This window comes from Hypanus sabinus, unplaced genomic scaffold (assembly GCF_030144855.1).
Source record: "Hypanus sabinus isolate sHypSab1 unplaced genomic scaffold, sHypSab1.hap1 scaffold_118, whole genome shotgun sequence".
NCBI classification, from domain to species: domain Eukaryota; kingdom Metazoa; phylum Chordata; class Chondrichthyes; order Myliobatiformes; family Dasyatidae; genus Hypanus; species Hypanus sabinus.
The window spans coordinates 849,065-872,500 of record NW_026779240.1 but is presented as its reverse complement, the minus strand read 5'-3'; the positions used below and the strand labels follow the sequence as shown (position 1 = coordinate 872,500).

The 23,436-nt window shown below is 41.1% G+C and overlaps 1 protein-coding gene across 1 annotated transcript in view; it reads left to right on the top strand.

The window, feature by feature from the left end:
* Positions 1 to 17,639, top strand: part of LOC132386490 (gastrula zinc finger protein XlCGF7.1-like) — a 27,207-nt gene extending 9,568 nt beyond the window's left edge. The window contains exon 3 of the mRNA XM_059958782.1: positions 16,204 to 17,639. Coding sequence (XP_059814765.1) covers positions 16,610 to 17,521 — 912 coding nt within the window. The 5' untranslated portion in view covers positions 16,204 to 16,609 and the 3' untranslated portion in view covers positions 17,522 to 17,639. The remainder of the gene's footprint in view (positions 1 to 16,203) is intronic.
* The last annotated feature ends 5,797 nt before the right edge of the window (positions 17,640 to 23,436 follow it).

Below are 23,436 nucleotides of genomic sequence, written 5' to 3'. Positions count from 1 at the left end.
CAGCAACTGTCAATATTACATTGGGCTCTTCCTGAGGGGTAGTACTCATGGTAGGAAGCATCCTTGCTTGTCAATTTCTAAACGGGTTGTTGTCCCCACCTGTCCCTTGGTAGGTTGTTGTTCCCATTTCTGATCTGCAGATATAGACCGCTTGCATCCTTCTTTCCCACTAAACATATTTAATATTCTTTTCATATCTTTTTATTATTATTATTATTCAAAAATAGCACAACTGCATCAAAGTAACAACACTTACAATGCCTCATAAAAGAGGAAATTATTGACAAGAGAGCGTACTTATCAACAAATTGTTCAAAAGACATCAATCTGCTTTCTTTTAATAAATCCAAAAAAGAATTAATACCTTTATTTTTCCAAAGTAAAAAAATTTGGATCACTTCAAGAAGGTTTAAAAAATATTACGATAAATTATACCTCAAAGTTTAACTTTTTTAAGATGAAAAAAATTGCTGAATTGGATCCAAATTTGTAAAGAGTGCTTAACCACAGGATATAGGTTTAAATTAGCAACTTTAGCTAATTTTATGGGTAGAGTATCTCCTAATAACGAAGTTAAATAAAACTGTTTCACCGCTCTCAGTTCCATGACTACCCAAATTGGCCGATCATTCCTAATATAACCAAAAGGACAAATACCGCAAGTTAACAGCCCAATAATACATTCTTAGATTAGACAAAATGAGACCTCCATCCTTGTTCAACTTTTGCAAATGACATTTACCAATTCTTGGTCTTTTATTATCCCAAATAAAAGATAGAATAATAGAATCAATCCGATCAAAAAACTTCTTAGTTAAAAAAAAACAGGAATATTCTGAAATAAATATAAACATTTTGTTGGGCAGAAGAAGACACTTCACTTGCTTATTCTGGAATAACCCCAAAAATTGCTGTAAGAGAATTAGGTTGAACATGCACATCTATTGCTTTAGATAATATTCCAAACATATCCCTCCAAAAATTGTTTAAACTTACACATGACCAAAACATACGAGTTAGAGTAGCCACTTCTGCATAACATCTGTCACAAATAGGGCTTGTATTGGAACAATTATGTGCCAATTTACCTTTGGACATATGGGCGCTGTGTACAATCTTAAACTGAATTAAGATATGGCATGCACAGACAGATGAATTATTGACTAAATAATAAATTTTACTCCATTGATTACCTGAAAGTGAATGTTGAAGTTCTACTTCCTAGGTGCGTTGAACCTTATCATTAGGCGACATGCAAGCATTCATCAACTGTTTATAAAGGATTGCTATCAATTATTTTTGAAAAGGTTTAAACTGAAAAATAGCATAAGCCAAATTTAAAGAACAGGGCGAGGGGTAAATCGGTAAAAAATCAAGCAAAATATTCTCAACCTGTAAATATCTGAAAAAATGTGCATTAGAGATATCATATTTGTCTATTAACTGTGAAAAAGACATTAAACAGTCTTGTAAAAACAAATCTAAAAAAAGTCCACTGAATGAGGAAAATTGGCTTTATAAAAATCCTGATTTTCTTTAGTAATTATAACACCTAAATATCTAAAAGAATCCATAACTTTATAAGGAATATTATCATATATAGTGACAGATTCTTTTAAAGAAGTAATTCACTTTTACTCAAATTTATTTTATATCCTGATAGGTCTCCAAATTTGTCATATAATTTTAGCAAAGCAGAAATAGATTATTCAGGCTTGGATATATATACCAATAAATCAGCAGTGTATAGAGAGATCTTGCGCATGGTCTCATTCACAAAAATGCCATGAATATTTTCGGCTTCACAAAGAGCAATAGCAAGGGGCTCTAATCTTAAGTGAAATAACAAAGGACTTAATGGACAACCTTGGCTTGTCCCCCGTGATAGCCGAAAAAAGGAGACTTACAGTTATTAGTGACAACAGTAGCAATAGGAGCTTTATATATCATTTTAATCCAATTATTAAAATTAATACCAAAACCAAATTTTTATAAAGCATTAAATAAATATTTGCATTCGATTCAATCAAATGCTTTTTCAGCATCCAACGATATAAGGCATTGTGGAGTTTTAGAAGGTGAATATATAATGTTAAATAATCTCCGAACATTTGAGAAAGAATAATGACATTTATAAACCCTGTTTGATCTTTAAAAATGATTTTACCGAATATACTCTCCAACTAATTGGCCATTATCTTTGAGAGAATCTTAGCATCAACATTCAATAATGAAATTGGTCTGTATGAGGCACAATCAGAAGGATCTTTATCCTTTTTGAGAATTAAAGAAATAGAAGCTTCATAAAAAGTAGGGGGTAAATCATTTTTCACAAAAGATTCTTTAAACATCTCGAACATATATGGAAAAAGCAATTTTCCAAATTTTTTATAAAATTCTACAAGATAACCAGCAAGTCCCAGGGCCGTCCCAGACTGCATTGAGAAAAGAACTTTATGAATTTTGGATTCAGTTATTTAGGCATCCAGAGTTTTTTTGATCCTCAACAGAAATTTTAGAAAAGCAATCGTTCGTAAAATAAACATTCATTTCAGAAGAGTCTACCGGACATTGAGATTTATAAAGTTCAGTATAAAAGTCTTGAAACATCTTATTAATTTCTTCATAGTGCCGAGCCTTGGTACCATCTTTTCTACGAATTTTCAAAATTTGCCTCTTGGCTCCAGCTGATTTTAATTGAGATGCAAGTAGTTTATCATTTTTATCTCCAAACATACAAAATTGGCTCTTTAACTTAAGTAGATCAACTTCAATTGAATGCGTTAATAATAGGTTATATTATGATTGAAGTTCCACCCTTTTTTAAAATGTCAATATTAGGGGAAGTCACATAGATATTATCTCAATCTTTAATTTGTTTTGAAATTTTATCTAATTTTGCTTTAGTCTGTTTTTTAAGTTTAGTTGAATAAGAAATAATCTGAGCATGTAAAAATGCTTTGAATGTATCTAATATAATTAATTTAGACATACAGCCTATATCATTAAAAAGAAAAATATTCTATTATCTGGCTTTCGATAAAACTTATAAAGTTTTATCAGAGCTTTACAATAAAGTCTGAGACATGTGCCATGGTTGACGGCCAAAAATGTCATTGTCAAATTCAAAGGACAAACTCAAAGGCCCATGATCAGGTATAGCAATAGCATCATATTTACAGTTTTTAACTTTAGGCAAAAGACGGGGATCAACTATAATATAATCAATCCTCAAATATATTTATAAACCTGGAATAAAAAAAGAATATTCTCTCTTATCAGGGTGTAAATGCCTCCATAATTTGATCAACACAAAATCGGTCAAAAAAGAGTTAATAACTGACGCAAAATGATTTGGAAGTCGTTGATTAGTTGAGCTCTTATCAATCATAGGATTTAAGCAACAGTTAAAATCCCCACCCATTAACAAAATTTTTAAAAAAAAAGTATCATGTAAATTAGGACCATACAAATTAACATAAGCAACCTTTCTATTACAAATCACTCCTTTAACAATTAAAAATCTGATTCAATATCCTCTTGAGTAAATATATTAGATTTAATAAAGATAGACGCACCCTTACTTTTGCTGTGAGAAGTAGCATGGAGTTGTTTTCCATTCCACCAGCGAAAAAATCTATTTTGATCTCCTGCCTTAATACGCGTCTCCTGAGCAAAAATTATATCAGGTTGGAACCGAATAATAATGTTAAGTCTTTTTTGTTTAATAGGATAATTCCAACCACGTATATTCCAAATTATTACATGAATCCATTTAACTGCCATACTATAATTTTATTCTAATTTACTTTATACATGCGCAATACATCCCAATACAGGATTATCAAAGATGGCAGTGATGAAGAATAAAGCCGGATAGAAAACACGCATGCTCTGGAACCACCCAATGGGAAAAAACTCCTAACTCTAAACCCACCCACCCTCCCAAAAGTCTGAAAAAAAGGCAAGTGAACTAAGATAGATGCGAAGACATGGGCCACTCTGTTGGTCCCGTCTCTGCCTCCCCCCAGCCAGTACATAAAATATATAAAATGACCTTGCAAGAAAGGCAGTAAAATCTCAACAAAGGAGAGTGTTTACATTCTATCATGTGTTAAACAGAAAAAGAACCAAAATAATATAATCTCTTAGAGAGAAAAACCAGCCCCATCTCAAGTTTAGCTTTAAATCCCTAAGAAAACTTTAAATTCAGTTATAGGGCTCTATAATAAAACAGATTAAAATAAGTTAGTAGTATACTTAACGGAACTAAATTGATGGAAATATTAATTAGTCAAATCATAGTAACTTAACCCTCCCAGATAAATATATAAAAAGAAACCCTGTTGGTAGAAAAGAAGACTACCAGTTAGTAATTTAAGAAACAACAAAAAAAAATCAAACCAAATATTAGATAAAAGGAACAAATCCTTTTATCCTCTTTTCTCAGTCAAATATGTAATTAACCATTTAAACAGTCAAACCTGATCCGTAAATCTTCTTTCCAAAAAAAAAATCCAATGGAATGTAATGATGAGCAGGTTTTCTTTTCTTCTTTTATTAATCTGTCAATGAAATATCCAAATAGCCTTCATATATCTTCTTTTCATAGTGTGAGTAATATACAGATAAACAAACAGCTTTTCAGATAGTTCATTCAGTAGTAACGTCAGTGGTGGTGACAGGACAAAATCCAGCTCCACTTTTGGGTCAAAGAAAGTACATGGGGAAGAATTAGGAGGAAAAGCTTTCATTCTTGTCGGGTAACTCAAAGAGGGGAATCAGTTCTTATCATGTGCTTGTTTCATTACCAAAGCAAATCTTGCTCTTTGTTCCATTACTTCTTTTGGATAATCTTCATAAAAATGGAGCTCAGACTCATTGACTCTGAAAACTCTGTTTTCTTGCCTGTCGCATTATTTGATCTTTAATTTTAAAGTGACGAAAACAAGCCAAAATAAATCTTGGTCTGGTTGAGTAAATTTCGAAGTGGACAGCCTGTGTGCTCTTTCAATAGCAGGTAGCTGTGATGAAATAGTCAGAAATAGATCATGATAGAGCTTACCAAAGTAAACCAGTAATTCTCCATTTTCAGCTCCTTACTGCAATCCAATGATTTGTATGTTGTTTCTGCGAGACTTAGTTTCCAAATCAATAATCTTAGTAACGATATTTTTCCAAATGGGTTGTAGTTTCAGACAGTTTTTGCTTAGTTGACTTCAATTCCTCGTCATGTTTATTAACTTGAGTTTCCATATCTTTAAGTTTTCCCAGAAATAAGTTCATTCCATTATATTCTTTTCCAGTTGACCTTTAATTGCCCTATTCTGATCTTGAATTGATTTCAGTGTCCGAGCGATATCTTCAGCCCATGATGGCATTTCATCAGATCTTTCCTTCGGCGTCTTTCCTTTTGCATTACCTTTGTCAGTAGGTTCATGCAGATTCTTCCCACTTCTCGTAGACATAAACATATCACTCCCCTTCAAGAATCAGCAATTAAAAATTTGAAATTCAAAATTTAATCTGTGAGCGGGAGAGAAAACTAAGAGCAGCACAGAATTAGTGCTACTCCATCGACAGACAGAGGCAGTCTCCATTCACCTGTAATATTAGTTCTCTTCGGGGTTGATTGGCATTTGAAAGCCCTGTTCCAATGATATGTCAAAGCTCATTGCATTCGATTTTGGTCATTGTCAGGCCAATCCATATGATTTGTTAATGATGTTGGCTAACTTAGTTGGTAAGCATTGGAGCAGTAGGGCATTAAATTGGGGGGACAGCTTCCCATCATTAAAGGCTTGGTCTCCTGCGAAAGTGCTTTAGCAGGCCAGAAAACCCCTACAGGGTCGATATGCCAGACACAGGTTCGGGATCCCGTGTTTCCCTATCAGTTCGAACTTTAGACTGACATTGCTGCCCTTCTCTCCTATGTGGGCCGGCCTTGGTTTGCTTACGTTGTTTTCCCTGCTGTCATTTTCGGCGCCCATCCACCCATTCACGCTCTGTTTTTAATGTCTCCCAAACTTTGGTGTTCCTACTGCAGTACTTCCCTCCATCCGAGTGGTCACCAACCTGTCGATTGCAATCGACTAGTCTACCTTTGAGACTTTCCCAGTAGATCCCAAAAAAAAAGAAAAATAAATACACAAATACTGTTGAGAGATTGTTTCCGGGTTGTGGGGTTTTAGTTCCATTCATTCTACATGCGTGTAACTACACAGTGTCCCCAACCACTGGGCCGCGAGGAAACAACATGAGTCAGCTGCACCTTTCCTCATTCCCTGTCAGCCCACTGTTGAACTTGAGTGCACGCGAGGTCATCAGTCGCCGAACCGCAGTGGCACCCTCATGCCAGAGATCACCGGTTGGCCTCGGGTGGCCGGTGGGAAGTGCCGTCACTACTGGCCTGGAGTGCTGCCTCTAAACCTGTTTCGCACACTGAATGTTCGTGGGGAATCCGGTGCTAAAATGTACGCAGACGACGTAATTCGGGCTCAGCATTTCATGGGTATCAGAGCAGCTACTGTGCTGTGATCTACTGAAACAAACTTTTGTCAGCTGATAGGTCCTACAAGGGAGGCCGGGCACGTGCCCTGTCACACTCCTTGCTCAGTTGGTCACTCTTTCCAGACTGTGACTGCCGCGGCCCCGGCACAGGGACCTCCGGCCTCGACATTGTCCTCTCACCCGACGCACGACCAACCAAACCAAGCCAAGGCATCTGGCGGCGGGCTGGCAGGAGGCTGTCCAATGAGGCAATGAAGCCCTCAAAACTGCTTTGGTACCCCAAGTCCAAGCATTTGCACTTAAATGCAAATGTGTTGAGTTTTTTCAGCGGAGAAACCGTGAGCAGCGCGGGACAGAAGCTAAGTGCTGAGAGCTGCGAAAACTAAATTACAGAATAGACCAGACATAAGGAACCTGCTTCGATTATCACTGTATTCCTATCGTGTTTAACACCCCCACCCACCCCATCCCCCGTCGGCCAGTCCGCAAGAATATTGTCAATATTAAACCGGACTGCGGTGCAAAAAAAAGGGCGGGTGCCCCAGTCTTTATACATTGTTTCTACTTCCACGTTGTGGGGTTTTACTTCTGGTCTTTTCTGCCCTGGTGCGCATGCGTGGAACTAATTGATCTGGGGTCAATCTTGCATTTTATTAAGGCCAAGGTAGGGGATCTTGGGCTTAAAATGGTTGGTGACCAGAACTCTGTCCCTTTATCACATGTATTATTCCTCCAACGTGCTGATAATATACTATTCCACTTTAAAGGTATGTCACATCCGGAATTTTTTCCAGTTAGCCGAGAATTTCCTTCCATGCCGCTGTGTGGGAAATCATGTACAAGGCATGTTACAACAGACAATAGACTATAGGTGCAGAAGTAGACCCTCGAGTCTGCACCTCCATTCTGAGATCATGGCTGATCATTCACTATCAATACCCAGTCCCTGCCTTGGCCCCATATCCCTTGATTCCCCTATCCATCAGATATCTATCTAGCTCCTTCTTGAAAACATCCAGAGAATTGGCCTCCACCGTCTTCCAAGGCAGTGCATTCCACACCTCCACAACTCTCTGGGAGAAGAAGTTCTTCCTCAACCCTGTTTTAAATAACTGACCTCTTATTCTCAATCCATGCCCTCTGGTACTGGACTCTCCCAACATCTGGAACATATTACCTACCTCAATCCTATCAAATCCTTTAATTATCTTAAACATTTCAATCAGGTTCTCTTTCAATCTCCTCAATTCTAGCGTGTACAAGCCCAATCTCTCCAATCTCTCTGCGTAAGACAGCCCTGCCATCCCAGGAATCAACCTAGTGAATCTATGCTGCACTTCCTCAATTGCCAGAATGTCCTTCCTTAAACCTGGAGACCAAAACTGTACACAATATTCCAGGTGTGGTCTCACCAGGGCCCTGTACAAATGCAAAAGGACATCTTTGCTCTTGTACCCTATTCCCCTTGTAACAAAGGCCAACTTTCCATTTGCCCTCTTCACTGCCTGTTCCACTTGCTCATTCACCTTCATTGACTGGTGATCTAGGACTCCTAGGTCTCTTTGCATTTCTCCCTTACCTAACTCTACACCGTTCAGACAATACTCTACCCTCTTGTTCCTGCTTCCAAAGTGGATAACTTCACATTTATTCACATTGAATGACATCTGCCAAGTATCTGCCCACTCACCCAGGCTATCCAAGTCTCCCTGTATTCTCCTAACGTCCTCTTCGCATGTCACACTGCCACTCAGTTTAGTATCGTCAGCAAACTTGCTGATATAGTTTTCAATGCCCTCAACTAAATCGTTGACATAAATCGTAAAGAGCTGTGGTCCCAATACAGAGCCCTGTGGTACCCCAATATTCACCTCCAGCCAGTCCGAGAAACACCCATTCACTGCTACCCTCTGCTTTCTATCTGCCAACCAGTTTTCTATCCATGTTGAAACCCTGCCCTCAATGTCATGAGCTCTGATTTTACTCACCAATCTCCTATGTGGCACCTTATCGAATGCCTTCTGAAAATCTAGGCACACTTCATCCACTGGCTTACCCTCGTCTAACATCCTTGTTACACCATCAAAAAACTCCAACAGATTAGTCAAGCATGATTTGCCCTTGGTAAATCCATGCTGGGTCGGCCTAATCCTATTTCTGCCATCAAGATGTGCCACTATTTCGTCCTTAATAATGGACTCAAGCATCTTCCCCACGACTGACGTTAGGCTAACGTCCTAACGATAGTTCTCCGTTTTCTCCTTCCCTCCCTTCCTGAAAAGTGGGATAACATTAGCCACTCTCCAATCTTCAGGAACTGATCCTTAATCTAAGGAACATTGGAAAATGATTACCAATGCATCCGCAATTCACTGAGCCACCTCTTTTAGAACCCTCGGATGCAGACCATCTGGACCCGGGGATTTATTAGCCTTCAGTCCTACCAGTCTACTCATCACAGTTTCTTTCCTAATGTCAATCTGTCTCAATTCCTCTGATATCTTATAACCCTGGACCATCCATACATCTGGGAGATTGCTTGTGTCCTCCCTGGTGAATACAGATCTAAAGTACGCATTAAATTCTGTTGCCATTTCCCTGTTTCCCATAACAATTTCTCCCAATTCATTCTTCAAGCAGCCAACATTGTTCTTAACTATCTTCTTTCTCTTCACATAGCTAAAAAAGCTTTTGATATCCCCTTTTATATTCCTGGCTAGACTGAGCTCATACCTGATTTTTTTCTCACTGTATTGCTTTTTTAGTTAAGATCTGCTGTTCCTTAAAACTTCCCCAATCATCTGTATTCCCACTCATCTTAGCCCTGTCATACTACTTTTTCTTTAATGCTATACAATCTCTGACTTCCTTTGATAACCACTGTGGCCCCTTCCCCTACTTTGAATCCTTCCTTCTCATTGGAATGAACTGCTTTTGCATCTTTTGTATTATCCCCAAGAATATATTGCACTGCTGATCCACTGTCTTTCCTGCCAGGGCATCCGCCCATTTAACTTTGGCCAGCTCTTCCCTCATGGCTCCGTAGTCTCCTTTATTTAATTGCAACACTGACACCTCTGATCTGCCCTTATCCCTCTCAAATCGCAGATAAAAACTTATCATGTTATGATCACTACTTCCTAATGGCTCCTTAACTTCAAGATCACTTATCAATTCCTGTTCATTACACATCACCAAGTCCAGTATAGCCTCGTTCCTGGTTGGCTCAAGCACAAGCTGTTCCAAAAATACATCCCTAAGACACTCCACAAACTCCCTATCCTGGGGTCTAGCACCTACCTGATTCTCCCAGTTCACCTGCATGTTGAAATCTCCCATAACGACTGCATTACCTTTAGCACATGCCAATGTTAACTCCCTAATCAACTTGTCCCCAATATCCATGCTACTGTTTGGGGGCCTGTACACAACACCCATTAGCCTTACTGTTCCTCAGCTCAATCCACACAGACTCTACATCCCCTGTTCCCAAGTCACCTCTTGCTAAGGACTGAATCTCATTCCTCACCAAAAGGGCCACCCCACCCCATCTTCCCATATTTCTGTCTCTACGATAGCACGTATACCCTGGTACACTCAATTCCCAGGCCTGATCTCCTTGCAGCCATGTCTCCGTTATCCCAACAATATCGTAGTTCCCCATTTCATCTGAGCTTCAAGCTCATCTGTCTTATTTCTGACACTACGCGCATTCAAGTATAGAATTCTGAGCCCATTCCTCCTCTCTTTGCTTAAAACACTGTCTACTGTACCTAACCCAGCTCCTTGAACTTCCATTGGGCTAATTGCACCCTGAATTTTGATGACCTTCTCAAGATCACCCTAACCTTCTACACATTTAACCCCATGCTCCTTCTGACCAACCCTCTGGATCTGGATCCCTGCCCCCTGCACATCTAATTTAAACCCCCCCCCCAAGCAGCACTGGCAACCACTCCTGCAAGAATGTTAGTACCCCTCCAGTTCAGATGTAGTCCTTCCCTTTGAAACAGATCCCAATGTCCCTGGAACAAAGACCAATTATCCAAAAACCTGAACCCTTCCTTCCTGCACCATGCTCTCAGCCTCGTATTGATGGGCATAATCATTCTATTCTTCGCCTCACTCGCACGTGGCACAGATAGCAATCCCGAGATTGTCACCCTGGAGGTCCTGCCTTTCAGCTTCACTCCTAACTCCCTGAACTCTCTAAGCAGGACCCCCTCACTCACCTTACCTACATCGTTGGTCCCTACATGGACCACTACATCTGGGTTACAGCAGTAGTTTGCCATTGCCTTCTGCTGGGTGAGTTGTTTTTTTCACCAGCTCTAACCCAGCACAGATGAAAGTGTGCTAGGGAGTTGGCTGGATTCGAACTCGGGACCTCTCTCCTCAAAGTCCCAACACCAAGCCACGATGCCACCAGTGGCTTTCTCCTTTACAACTGCCTTTTCCTTCCATTCCCTTTTCAGCAATTTCCACTTCTTTCCTCAGTTCTTTTTCCAAATCAAATTTACTGCTGGTTCTCATGAGGTAATAACCCAGGCTCCTCCACCCTCCCCCATCCGTGGCCACATTTTGTTTCCCAATTTCTTATTCAGCACTGCACTCACTATTCACAAATATTTTTCCTTGTCTGGAGAACTCTCACACAAGTTGTGTCGGGCTGCTGCTGGCCCACTCGTATCAATCGACTGCAATTGACCAATGGTCTCTAACTAATTTATTGGGCACAAAGCCTCCTGCTCAATTAACAATGAGATAAATTTACCCGGCTGGCACCTCCTGCTTAATTGATGAATTTACCTGGCATGTCTGCCTCTTGGCCACTTAGTAAAATTTTGCCTACCTTATACCAATCTCCCAACAAATTCTTTCCTGATCCTGTCAAGGTATGTGATCAGCCTTGGGTGAGGCACCATACATCCAAAGGAACTGATGGTGAGTGACAAATTTAAAATACACATTCGGCTCCAGTTTGGTCTCCACAGTCCCCAGAGTGGTCCAGCTGCTTACTCAGCCCGTCTGCTTGGCACTCCCTGTATTGGGATCCTGTTCATGATGCCGAATGTTAAAGTTGAATCTGAATAAAACTCAGGAGGCCAGCTTCTTATCAACACCACGGTATATTGTGCATTCAAATGCCCGCAGGAGTTTGAGACCCAGTTGTCAAAGGGAAGGCACGTAAGCACTGCCACCTTCTGAGAAGTCGAATGACTTAGGTTAAAGCCATATGTTTATACACAGTACATCCCATACATTAATATTGCAAGATGTTATTTGAACTGGCACGCCCACTAAGTGTGTTGGTGCAAAACTTAATTACTTAGATATCAGAGTTTGTTAAATGATTTTAATTATAAATGGATGTACTTTCCAGTCCTTATCAGTTATTCCCTTTGCAAGACATAATTATAAACAGATGTTCATTCCTGTCCCTATCAGTGAGTCCTCCTCCCTTTACCCAAACAAGGATACAATGTATAATCTGATCAGCTCTCAATGTGTCTCTCTGCAAGCCACAGAGAACTGGTAATGAGTCTGTCTTAGCTAAATGCTGAAGACTGAGTTCACTTCAGTTCAAAATTCCTATTCATTTGCAATTATTCTTTTAGCCAGAGGTTACACAGGTTCAAAATGAATTTTTTATATACCCTCAATTCCTCAGGAGGGTTCAGGGGAAATATTTATGCCCAGTATAGAAACTGGTGTTACCTGTGTGTATTGTGGCAATGCAAGAGGTGCTGGAGAATTTGTAAGTGTGAAGAAGTGGAGTAATATTTGCAAATCGGACTTTTTAAAGCATAATTTAGCAAGCAAACCACATATGGACAATATGCAAAAGCTTTGATGAGAAAATCCTTCATTACCCATTACAGGCCTGCTACATAGGTTGTGTGAGAGTGCAGATGAACTCGATCAAACCCAGGGGAGATCAAAGTACTTATCAACAGTGATTTGCTAGCTGTGAAAACAATTACCTCTCTGTATAAAATTCACTGTGCACATGTCACCGAGTTAAAAAAGTGTACAGTACATGATTTTTGTGCACACTGGTCATTACAAATTAGAGGAGACATTGGTGGGAAGGTGGTGAGACCTCCAGTGTCCCTGATGTCCTCACCTAGAAGATGTGCACCTTGTACGTTAAGGAGTTGGAACCTGAAATGAATGAATTCCGGATCATCTGGGAGTTGGAGGGAATGATAGATATGACATGAAGAGATGTGAGTTACACCCAAGGTGCAGGACACAGGAAACTGGGAGAGAGTCAGGAAGGGGAATGAGGTTAAATAGCCATTGCAGAGTACTCTTGTGCCCATCAAACACAACAAAAGGTAGACCACTTTAGAAACTGGTGGTGAAGGGGACTACCTGACAGAGAAAAGTCGAAGGGATGATAGAGGATTCATTAGTTAATGGAACAGAACAAGAGGAGACTGATATCCAAGTGGTAAGACGTGCCAGTGGGGGTGGAGCAGGTGATGTGGTTAAAATAAGCTGTAAGCGGAATGGGAGCCAGAATGACCAAACAGATAATGGAGAGATTGAATTGAATTGACTTTATTAGATACATACTTCATAAACATGAGCAGTAGGAATCTTTATGTTATGTCTCCATCTAAATGTGCAATGTGCAATTTATGATAATTTATGATAGATCGTTTGTACATAGGACAGTCAATATAACATCAAAATGCAATTGTATCAGCATGAATTAATCAGTCTGATGACCTGGTGGAAGATGATGTCCCGGAGCCTGTTGGTGCTTTTTCTGTGGTACCATTTCCTGGATGGTGGCAGCAGGAACAGATTGTGGTTTTGGTGAATTTGGTCCCTGATATCCTTTGGGCCCTTTTTATACACCTGTCTGTGTAAATGTACTGAATAGTGGGAAGTTCACCACTACGGATGTGCTGGGCTGTCTGCCACACTCTCTGAGGTTTCCTGCAATTAAGGGAAGTACAATTCCCTTACCAGGCAGTGATGCAGCCAGACATGATGCTCTCAATTGTGTCCCTGTAGAAAGTCCTCAGGATTTTGGTCCCCATCCCCAACTTTTTCAAGTATCTGAGGTGACAGAGGTACTGCTGTGCTCTTTTCACAACACAGCCGGTATGTACAGACAATGTAAGGTGCTTTGTAATGTTTATGCCGAGGAACTTAAAGCTGTTCACCTTCTTAACCCCAGATCCATTGATGTCAACAGGGGTTATCCTGTCTCCATTCCTCCTGTCGTCCACAATCAGCTCCTTTGTTTTTGTGACAATGATGGAGGGTTTGTTTCCTTGACACCAGTCAGATGTTCAGATCATAGATAGATTCAGCAGTTAGATGGTTGAGCCTGGTGCAATGAATGTGCTGAGCTGTGTATATCACAATGCAAGAAGCATCGTAGGAAAGCCAGATGAGCTCAGGACAGGGAATTATGATATTGTAACCAATATTGGGACTTGGTTGCAGCGAACAGTCTGAGGGATTTAGAGGAACAAATTTGTAGAGAGATTGCAGACCATGCCAATAAACAAAAAGTGATTTTAACTTTCCATATATTGACTGGGACTCCTACACTGTAAAAGGACTAGATGTGGTAGAGTTTGTCAAATGTGCCCTTAATCAGTACATAGAATTCCTGATGTAGAAGTGTGCAATAAGCTGTTAGGAAATGATCAGGGCTGGTGACAGAAATTAGTGATCATAATGCCATGGGATTCAAAGTAAGTATGGAAAAAGAGAGGTCTGGACCATGGGTTGAGATTCTAAATTGGAGAAAGGTCAATTTTGATGGTATCAGAAAGGATCTGACAAGTGTGGTTTGGGACAGGTTGTCTCCTGGCAAAGGAGTACCTGTAAGTGGGAGGCCTTCAGATGTGAAATTTTTGAGGATGCAGAGTTTGTATGTGCCTGCCAAAATGAAAGTTGAAAGGTAACTGGTCCAGGGAACCTTGCTTTTGAAGAGAAATTGAAGCCTCGTATATATTATTCCTCTAAATGTGTCAGAATGTTGGGTGCTACCGAGACACATTAATGACTACAAGTCATAATTCCACACACTGAGCTCATCTGAATTTTTTTGTTGTCTTTTGGTTTCTCAAAGCTTCCGAATATTTGTTCTTTTGTTTGTCCTCTCTTTGACATTTATGTTGGCTTTGGCTTCTCATTTTAGCCACAGTTGTGTCCTTCTGTCTTTCTGATGCTTCCACTTCTGTGGAATCACTCAGGTCCCAAATTGCTCCAGAAACTCCGGCCACTGCTGCTCAATTGTCACACCTACCCTTTACCTTCCAAACAAGTTTGGCCAGCTTCTCTGCCATATAAACATGGAGAAGTTCAGTAAAGAAACAGGCTGTTTGTCCCATCTACTCAATGCCAAAAAAGCATTTAAACTTGCAGGGCGATCTGGACCAGCTGGCAAAATGGTTTTAGAAATGGAAAAAGGAATTTAATGCAGACAAGTGTGAGTTGTTGCACTTTGGTCTGACCTACCGAGGGAGGTCTTTCACAGTGACTGGTCGGGCACGGAGGAGTGTTGTAGAAGAAAGGGAGCTGTTGTAGAAGAAAGTCCTTAATTCACTGAAAGTGGTATCACAGTTAGATAGAGATAGAAGGAAAGATTTTAGCCCAATGGCCTTCATGAACAAAAGTACTGACAACAATAGATGGATGTTATGTTGACTTGTAGAAGACATTGGTGAGGCCTAATTTGGAGTGCTGAGTACAGTTTTGGTCACCAACCTACAGGAAAGATGTAAGGACTTTGAAAGAGTTCAGAGAAATTTCCCAAGGATGTTGCCAGGTCTGGAATACTTGGGTTATAAGGAAAGATTGAACAGGTCAGGACTTTATTCCTTGCACTGTAGGAGATTGAGGGGAGATTTGATTGTGATAGAGGGGCATAGATAGTGTAAATGCAAGCTGACTTTTACCACTGAGATGGGGTGGGAGTACAACCAGAGGCCATGGGTTAAAGGTGAAAGGTGAAATGTTAAGGTGAACATGAGGGGAAACTTATTCACACAGACAGTCATCGGGGTGTGGAATGAGCAGCCAGCACAAGTGGTGCATGCGAGCTCGATTTCAACATTTCAGAGGTTCATGTCGGTCCCTGTATGGTAGGGGTACGGGAGTGGTCAGATTAAATAGTTTAGCATAGACTAGATGGCCCAAAGGGCCTGTTTCTGTGTTGTAATTTTCTACAAGAATGTGAAATATTACAAAAATTCACTCTGTCTTTTTAACAGCTGTACGGAAAAACCACTCACCTCAACAGGAATTTTTAATATGGCATTAAAACTGTGGCACTTTACATTAATAATACATAAAAGAAAATCCTAGATGCACATCAAGAAAGACTAATTGCATGAGACTGTTTTTGTTACTGTGGGGCAAGGCACCCATGCAGCTCAGCAGGAACAGGGAATAATACCAATGGAGAGAGTCCAACTCCACCAAGGTACAAATTGGAGATGACAGAAATGCCCCATTCTTATAGAAACAGGAAGAGCATCAGGGAATTGATGGTCATTCCAGATACCAGCACTCTGCCCAGTCAGGAGATGATTTCTTTGTCCAACTTGGGTAGAACCTCACTGTAACAGTGTGATACCAGGTCAAACCTCGGTAACTCAAGTAATCTCAGCTGAAATGTTGTCCTACAATCATTGATGGATATTGTAAATATTTTCACAGGTTAAAAACAAGAAGGAATTTGTCTCCAGGAAGCTCAAACATGGCACACCAGTTTTGTTGTCTCTGTCCTGATATTTAAGAAGTGGAGCAAGGGATTCAATTGACCATCCTTCCTGCTCAAGCTGTGGGGAGGGATTCACTTGGTCATTTGACCAACTGGCAACCCATCATTTTACACAGGAGAAAGGCTGTTCACCTGTTCAGACAGTGGGAATGGATTCAGTCGGTTATCACAATTCAAGGTACATCAGTAAGTTCACACTGGGCAAGGCCATTCACCTGTTCTGTGTGTGAGAAGGCGTTCAGTCGGTCATCCCACCTGTGGACACACCAGTCAGTTCACTCTGGGCAGAGGCTGGTCATCTGCTGAAATTCTGGGAAAGGATTCACTCAGTCATCTGACCTAATGGCACACCAGCGTGTTCATATTGGGGAGAAGCCATTCACCTGCTCAGAATGTGGGAAGAGATTCACTTATTCATCCACCCTGCAGAGTCATCAGCGAGTTCACACTGCGGAGAAGCCGTACACCTGCTCAGACTGTGGGAAGAGATTCACTTATTCATCCACCCTACAGAGTCATCAGCAAGTTCACACTGGGGCGAAGCCGTTCACCTGCTCAGTCTGTGGGAAGGGATTCACTCAGTCAACCCACTTACTGAGACACCTGCGAGTTCACACTGGGGAGAAGCCGTTTACCTGCTTAGAATGTGGGAAAAGATGCTCTGATACATCCGCCCTACAGAAGCATCAGCAATTTCACACTGGGGAGAAACCGTTCACCTGCTCAGAATGTGGGAAGAGATTCACTCAGTCAACCAATCTACAGAGACATCATCGAGTTCACACTGGGGAGAAGCCTTTCACATGCTCAGTCTGTGGGAAGAGCTTCACTGATCTATCCACCCTACTGAGGCATCAGCGAGTTCACACTGGAGAGAGGCCATTCACCTGCTCAGTCTGTGGGAAGAGATTCACTCAGTCATCCCACCTACTGGCACACCAGCAAGTTCACATTGGGGAGAAGCCATTCACCTGCTCAGTCTGTGGGAAGGGATTCACTCAGTCATCCAATCTACAGAGACATCATCGAGTTCATACTGGGGAGAAGCCGTTCATCTGCACAGTCTGTGGGAAGAGATTCACTGATCCATCCACCCTACTGAGTCATCAGCGAGTTCACACTGGGGAGAAACCGTTCACCTGCTCAGAATGTGGGAAGAGATTCACTCAGCCATCCAATCTACAGAGACATCATTCGAGTTCACACTGGGGAGAAGCCTTTCACATGCTCAGTCTGTGGGAAGAGCTTCACTGATCTATCCACCCTACTGAGGCATCAGCGAGTTCACACTGGAGAGAGGCCATTCACCTGCTCAGTCTGTGGGAAGAGATTCACTCAGTCATCCCACCTACTGGCACACAAGCAAGTTCACATTGGGGAGAAGCCATTCACCTGCTCATTCTGTGGGAAGGGATTCACTCAGTCATCCAATCTACAGAGACATCATCGAGTTCATACTGGGGAGAAGCCGTTCATCTGCACAGTCTGTGGGAAGAGATTCACTGATCCATCCACCCTACGGAATCATCAGCGAGTTCACTCTGGGGAGAAGCTGTTCACCTGCTCAGTCTGTGGGAAAGGATTCACTCAGTCAACCCACCTACAGAGACACCAGCGAGTTCACACAGGGGAGAAGCCGTTCACGTGCTCATAATGTGGGAAGGGATTCACCCAGTCAGCCCAACTACTGGAACACAAGTCAATTCATAGTGGGGAGTGGCCGTTGCTATGAATCCCTAGGTTTCGTTTGCTGTGGACTGTTTTAAGAGAGAGAAATTAAGAAGGTGAATCATTCTGACCTGCAGCTTGTTTACATCGCTCGCAGCTTGTTTCGTTTTAACCGAGGACACAGACACTCAGAGTCAGACGGAGACGGATGAAAAATGGAAGGATTGAAACCAGGGAAATAGTGGCCAAAGGTCACTGTTTAGAACATTCCTATGCCCACAAGGGTGGGTTAATTATCCACTCACTGTACATTGAATGTGTGGTTGTCACCTCATTTTACGCATAGGAGTGGATCTGATTTGGGATATCCTTTGGAGACCACTTATGTGTTAACCCTTGCCTGTGTGTGATGTGGTCATTCAGTTGAAGATGATACCCCTCATGACAAGTCACATTCGGTGATAATTTCTATGTAGATTTGTAAAGATGATGGATAAAATCTACAGCAACTGTTCTCTCATTTTAACACTGTAGAACAGACAGACGTATTTTATTGATCCTGAGGAAAATTGAGCTCCATTACAGCCGCACCAACCAAGAATAGTGTAGAAATATAGCAATATAAAACCAACAATAACTAAATACTAATAAGTTAATCTTTGCAAGTGGAAATAAGTCCAGGACCAGCCTATTGGCTCAGGGTGTCTGACACTCTGAGGGAAGATTAGAAAAGTTTGATGGCCACAGGCAGGAATGACTTCCTGTGACGCTCAGTGTTACATCTCGGTGGAATGAGTCTCCGGCTGAATGTACTCCTGTGCATAACCAGTACATTATGGAGCAGATGGGAGTCATTGTCCAAGATAGCATGCAACTTGGACAGCATTCTCTTTTCAGACACCGCCAGAGAGCGCAGTTCCACCCCCAGAACGTCACTGGCATTATGAATGAGTTTGTTGATTCTGTTGGTGTCTGCTACCCTCAACCTTCTTTCCCAGCACACAACAGCAAACATGATAGCACTAGTCACCACAGCCTCGTAGAACATCCTCACCATCGTCTGGCAGATGTCAAAGGACCTCAGTCTCCTCAGGAAATAGAGATGGCTCTGACCCTTCTTGTTAATAGCCTGAGTGTTCTTTGAGCAGTCCAGTTTATTGTCAATTCGTATCCGCAGATATTTTTAATCCTCCACCATGTCCACACTGATGCCTTGAATGGAAGCAGGGGTCACCGGTGCCTTAGCCCTCCTCAGGTCCACCACCAGCTCCTTAGTCTTTTTCACATTAAGCTGCAGATGATTCTGCTTGTACCATGTGACAAAGATTTCCACCATAGCTCTGCACGCAGCCTCATCTCCCTTGCTGTTCGACATAACTGCCTTCTCTCGACATTTACCCTGAATTACAAATATCTCTCTCATCACTTATTTTGTGGATGAACTGAAATTTCATACTTTACCATCTGAAGGCTCCAAGCCTTGTTTCCCCCGAGCTCAATAGTTTGGGAGTTATATTTACACACATATATACACATAACACTGTTAATTTTTGTTTAACTTGCTTAAGTTACTATATTATAAGTGGATACTAATAAGCATTGTGGTTTTCACATCAGAACAGACACCAGTAGTAGTCTGTTGCTGCTGGTTTGTTTCTGAAGCGTTATGGTTCGTAACAAAATGGGGCCTGCATCTGGGATATGATCAAATTTGAGGAGGATTGATTAATTATCGATTTCATTGGGGAAATCTCTTTTGATTTATTTCTGTGTGGAAAATTTGCAGCAATGGATGTTGATCGATGTCAGGAAGCACCAGCCTCTGAGGCATTAGAGGGCGCCAGAAGGGTTGAGTTGTTGAGTATTGCTGAAAGGTTAAAACTTGCTAAAATGAAATTGACAATGCGGAGGGCACAGATGCAGAGGATAATAGCGGAACATTATGTATCTGAGGGAGTGTTTAAAGTGGAGGAGTTGGAGGTGTTTCCTGAAAGTAAACCGAGTGAGCTTGAGCTCCAGTACAAGTGAGAATAAAAATAAAGATGGAGGCTGCGGAAAGGCAGAGGCAGTTTCAGGCTGGAGAGGCAGAAAAACAGACATAAAATTGTCTCATAGTGTTATAAAGGGGAAGGCTTAGCATGCCTATTCTGCTTTGACAGTTGATGAAGCAGCTGATTTATTTGTACTGCACCAATCATCGCCACTGGGCTATAAACGTGCAGGAGCTGTGTGTGGTTCAGTGCTTTGCTCAAAGCCACTCACGCTGCCTTGGCTGAGGCTCGAAATCACGACCTTCAGATCGCTAGATCAACACCTTAACCAGCTGGCCACCCACCACACATTATGACCCAGTGAAGCAGGCTGTGCTCAAAGCTTATGAGTTGGTCCCAGAAGCATATAGGCAAAAGTTTAGAAATTTGAAAGAAATCTGTGAACCAGACTTATATGGAATTTGCTTATGAGAAATTTGTGTGTATTGCCAGCTGGTGCACATCTAAAAATGTAAATGATGATTTTAACAGCTTGAAAGAGTTGGTTTTAATTGAAGAATTCAAAAAGTGCGTCCCTGATGACATAAAGACGTATTTAGATGGAAATGATGCTGCTACTATGCAGGAGTCTGCTAGATTACCAGATCAGTTTGCTTTAACTCATAAGGTTAAGTTTACCCTGAATAAGAGTTTCGAAAAGAGTAGCAGGGATAACCAGGGTAAACCAGAAATTAGTGCTGGGATTTGTCACACTTGTCAAGTTTTGGCTAAACCTAATCAGGTCATCCCAGTGGCCCCACTCCAGCCTATAGCTGCTGTGCTGCCTTTATGGCAGTTATTTAGTTTATAACATTTTTGCTTAGTAATTCATTTGTTAGTATTTTCTGGTTAAAGTTAGAATTGTTTAAAGTATATTCATTGCCTGTAAGATATATCGGCATGCGATGATGTCACATCCTCTTTTTCCGCGACTTGTGGGAAAATACCAGTTTCGGATGAATGCAAGGGTGGGGGCTCGCACGAGGCAGACCAGAGCAAGAAGCAGAGCCGTGCAAGAAGTTGTTTGTATGGATTAGAAATCACATTGAGTGCAATGCTGTAAGTTAATAGATAATCCATATGTTGAATTAAAATGTTAACGCTGACTCTGTTAAAAGTAACGATGGTCCATAAAGTTTATGTTTTCGTTAGTTAAGACGTTGCAGATAGTTTGTGTTGAAGTGTATTTGAAGTGGTCCATGGCGTAGGTAGATTCTGACTGTATGCTGCACTTTAATGCAATGCAGTTGTAGTTTACTTTTACAAGTATTTACAATATAAATGTGATATCAAGAAGGGAACAAATACTGTATCAATCTTGTATTGTTTTATCAACAGTTTTCACCATACGTTAATGTGAAGAGTGAACAGTAAATGGTTAAGCTTACTGCGACCTTGTTTTAATTGACTACGGTTTATGTCGGCATTTAATTCGGCGTTTCCATTACACCCGAGCGAGAACGCTACAGCTGCATTCGGTGAACCCTTTTCCAAAGTTGTAGTGGATTGTGTTGGCCCATTGCCAGAGACTAAAGCTGGCCATCAGTATCTGCTAACTATTATGTGAACTGCATCCAGATTCCCAGAGGCAATACCTCACAGAAATATTAAAGCTAAAAATGTGTTGTGTTTTTTTTTACTTTATTCGATTTGCCTCAAGAAATCCAGGATGATAAAGGAAGTAATTTTACAACTGAGTTATTCCAGCAGGTAGTTTATGAACTGGGAGCAAAACAAATTACATCTTCTCCATACCATCCGGAATCACAAGGGGCTTTAGAAAGATTTCCTTCTACCCTCAAAACAATGATTAAGACATACTGTGTTGAACGACTAGGATGAAGGAATACATTTGCTTTTGTTCGCAGTAAGAGAGTCGGTTCAGGAATCATTGGGCTTTACTCCATTTGAACTCGTATTTAGTCGCAGAGTGAGGTGAGCTTTGACCTTGTAAAAGGAGCAGTGGATTGATGGCGATGTACATGTTAACTTGTTAGACTATGTTTTAAAGTTCAAAAATAATCTACGCGAATTCTGTAGTCTAGTGAGACAAAACTTAAAGATTTCTCAAAACAAAATGAAGTGTTGGTTTGATAAGCGGGGTTGCGAAAGTAAATACCAGGTGGGAGATAAGGTGCTTGCCTTATGTTGACGAATCCACTTCAGGTGAAATTCAATAGACCGTATGAAATAGTCTCTCAATTTAATGATGTGGATTATGTTATTACAACACACAACCTACGTAAACTAACACACCTGGCACACATAAATATGGTAAAGCCTTATTTTGTCAATCAGGCACCGTCTGTGAGTGTGGTTTTCAAAATATATGAATCTGGCAACCCGGAGAATGAAGCAATTGACTCATCTGAGACTTTTCACAAGGCAAACATGGTCCCAGTTGGACTAATGAACACCGTTGTTCCAGAAAATATTGATAACAAGTTGGCTCATTTGCAGCCAAAGCAACAGCAACAGCAACAGCTGAAGGAATTAATTCTGAAGTTTAAAGGTTTATTTCCCGATTTTTCCAAGCAAACCGCGGTCTCAGTACATGTCGTAGATATTGGTCAAGCCAAACCGATTAAACAACACCCATATCGCATGAACGTAGAAAATGTAAATTGGCTGAGCAATTGTTGTAAGCATGGGATCAGATTCAGTAGGTCTCAGAGGCACTGATTATGGGAAGGTAAATGCAGTAACAAAAACCGATGCCTGTCCTATCCCTAGAGTGGATGATTGCATCGATAATGTCGGAATAGCTAATTTCTTACAAAGATCGATCAGTTGAAAGGGTATTTGTGTGTTCCATTGACGGACAGAGGTACAGAAAGTTCTGCATTTGTGACACCATCTGGGTTGTATGAATACAATGGTTTGCCTTTTGGAAAGAAAAATGCTCCAGGATCATTCCAGAGAATGATTGATTTTGTAATTCGAGGGGTAGAACACACAGATGCCTATATTGATGACTTAGTCACAAGGAGTGACACTTGGGAAGAGCATATCTCTGCAGTAGAAAAGCTGTTTGACAGGCTTTCCCAGGCCAGCCTTACAGTTAACTTGGCTAAGAGTGAATTTGGCCATGCCATTGTGACCTGTCTTGGCTATGTTGTAGGTCAAGGCAAGTTGGCTCCTGTTCAGGCAATTTCTCCAGTTCCTATTCTGACTGCTGAGAAGGCTCTTAGAAGGTTTCTGGGAATGGATGGATATTATCGTAAGAACTTTGCTGCTATCGCTCTTCCTCTGACTAATCTCCTGAAGAAGGGTGAAAAGTTTGTTTGGACTGAACCTTGTCATGAGGCATTTGATCGATTGAAAGTTATTATTTGAGATTAGGCCAATCAATGTAGTATTGTCAGCAAATTTAATTAGCAGATTGGAGCTGTGGGTGGCAACACAAGTCATGGGTGCACAGAGAGTAAAGGAGAGGGCCAAAGAGACAACCCTCTGGGGTATGTCTGCTGA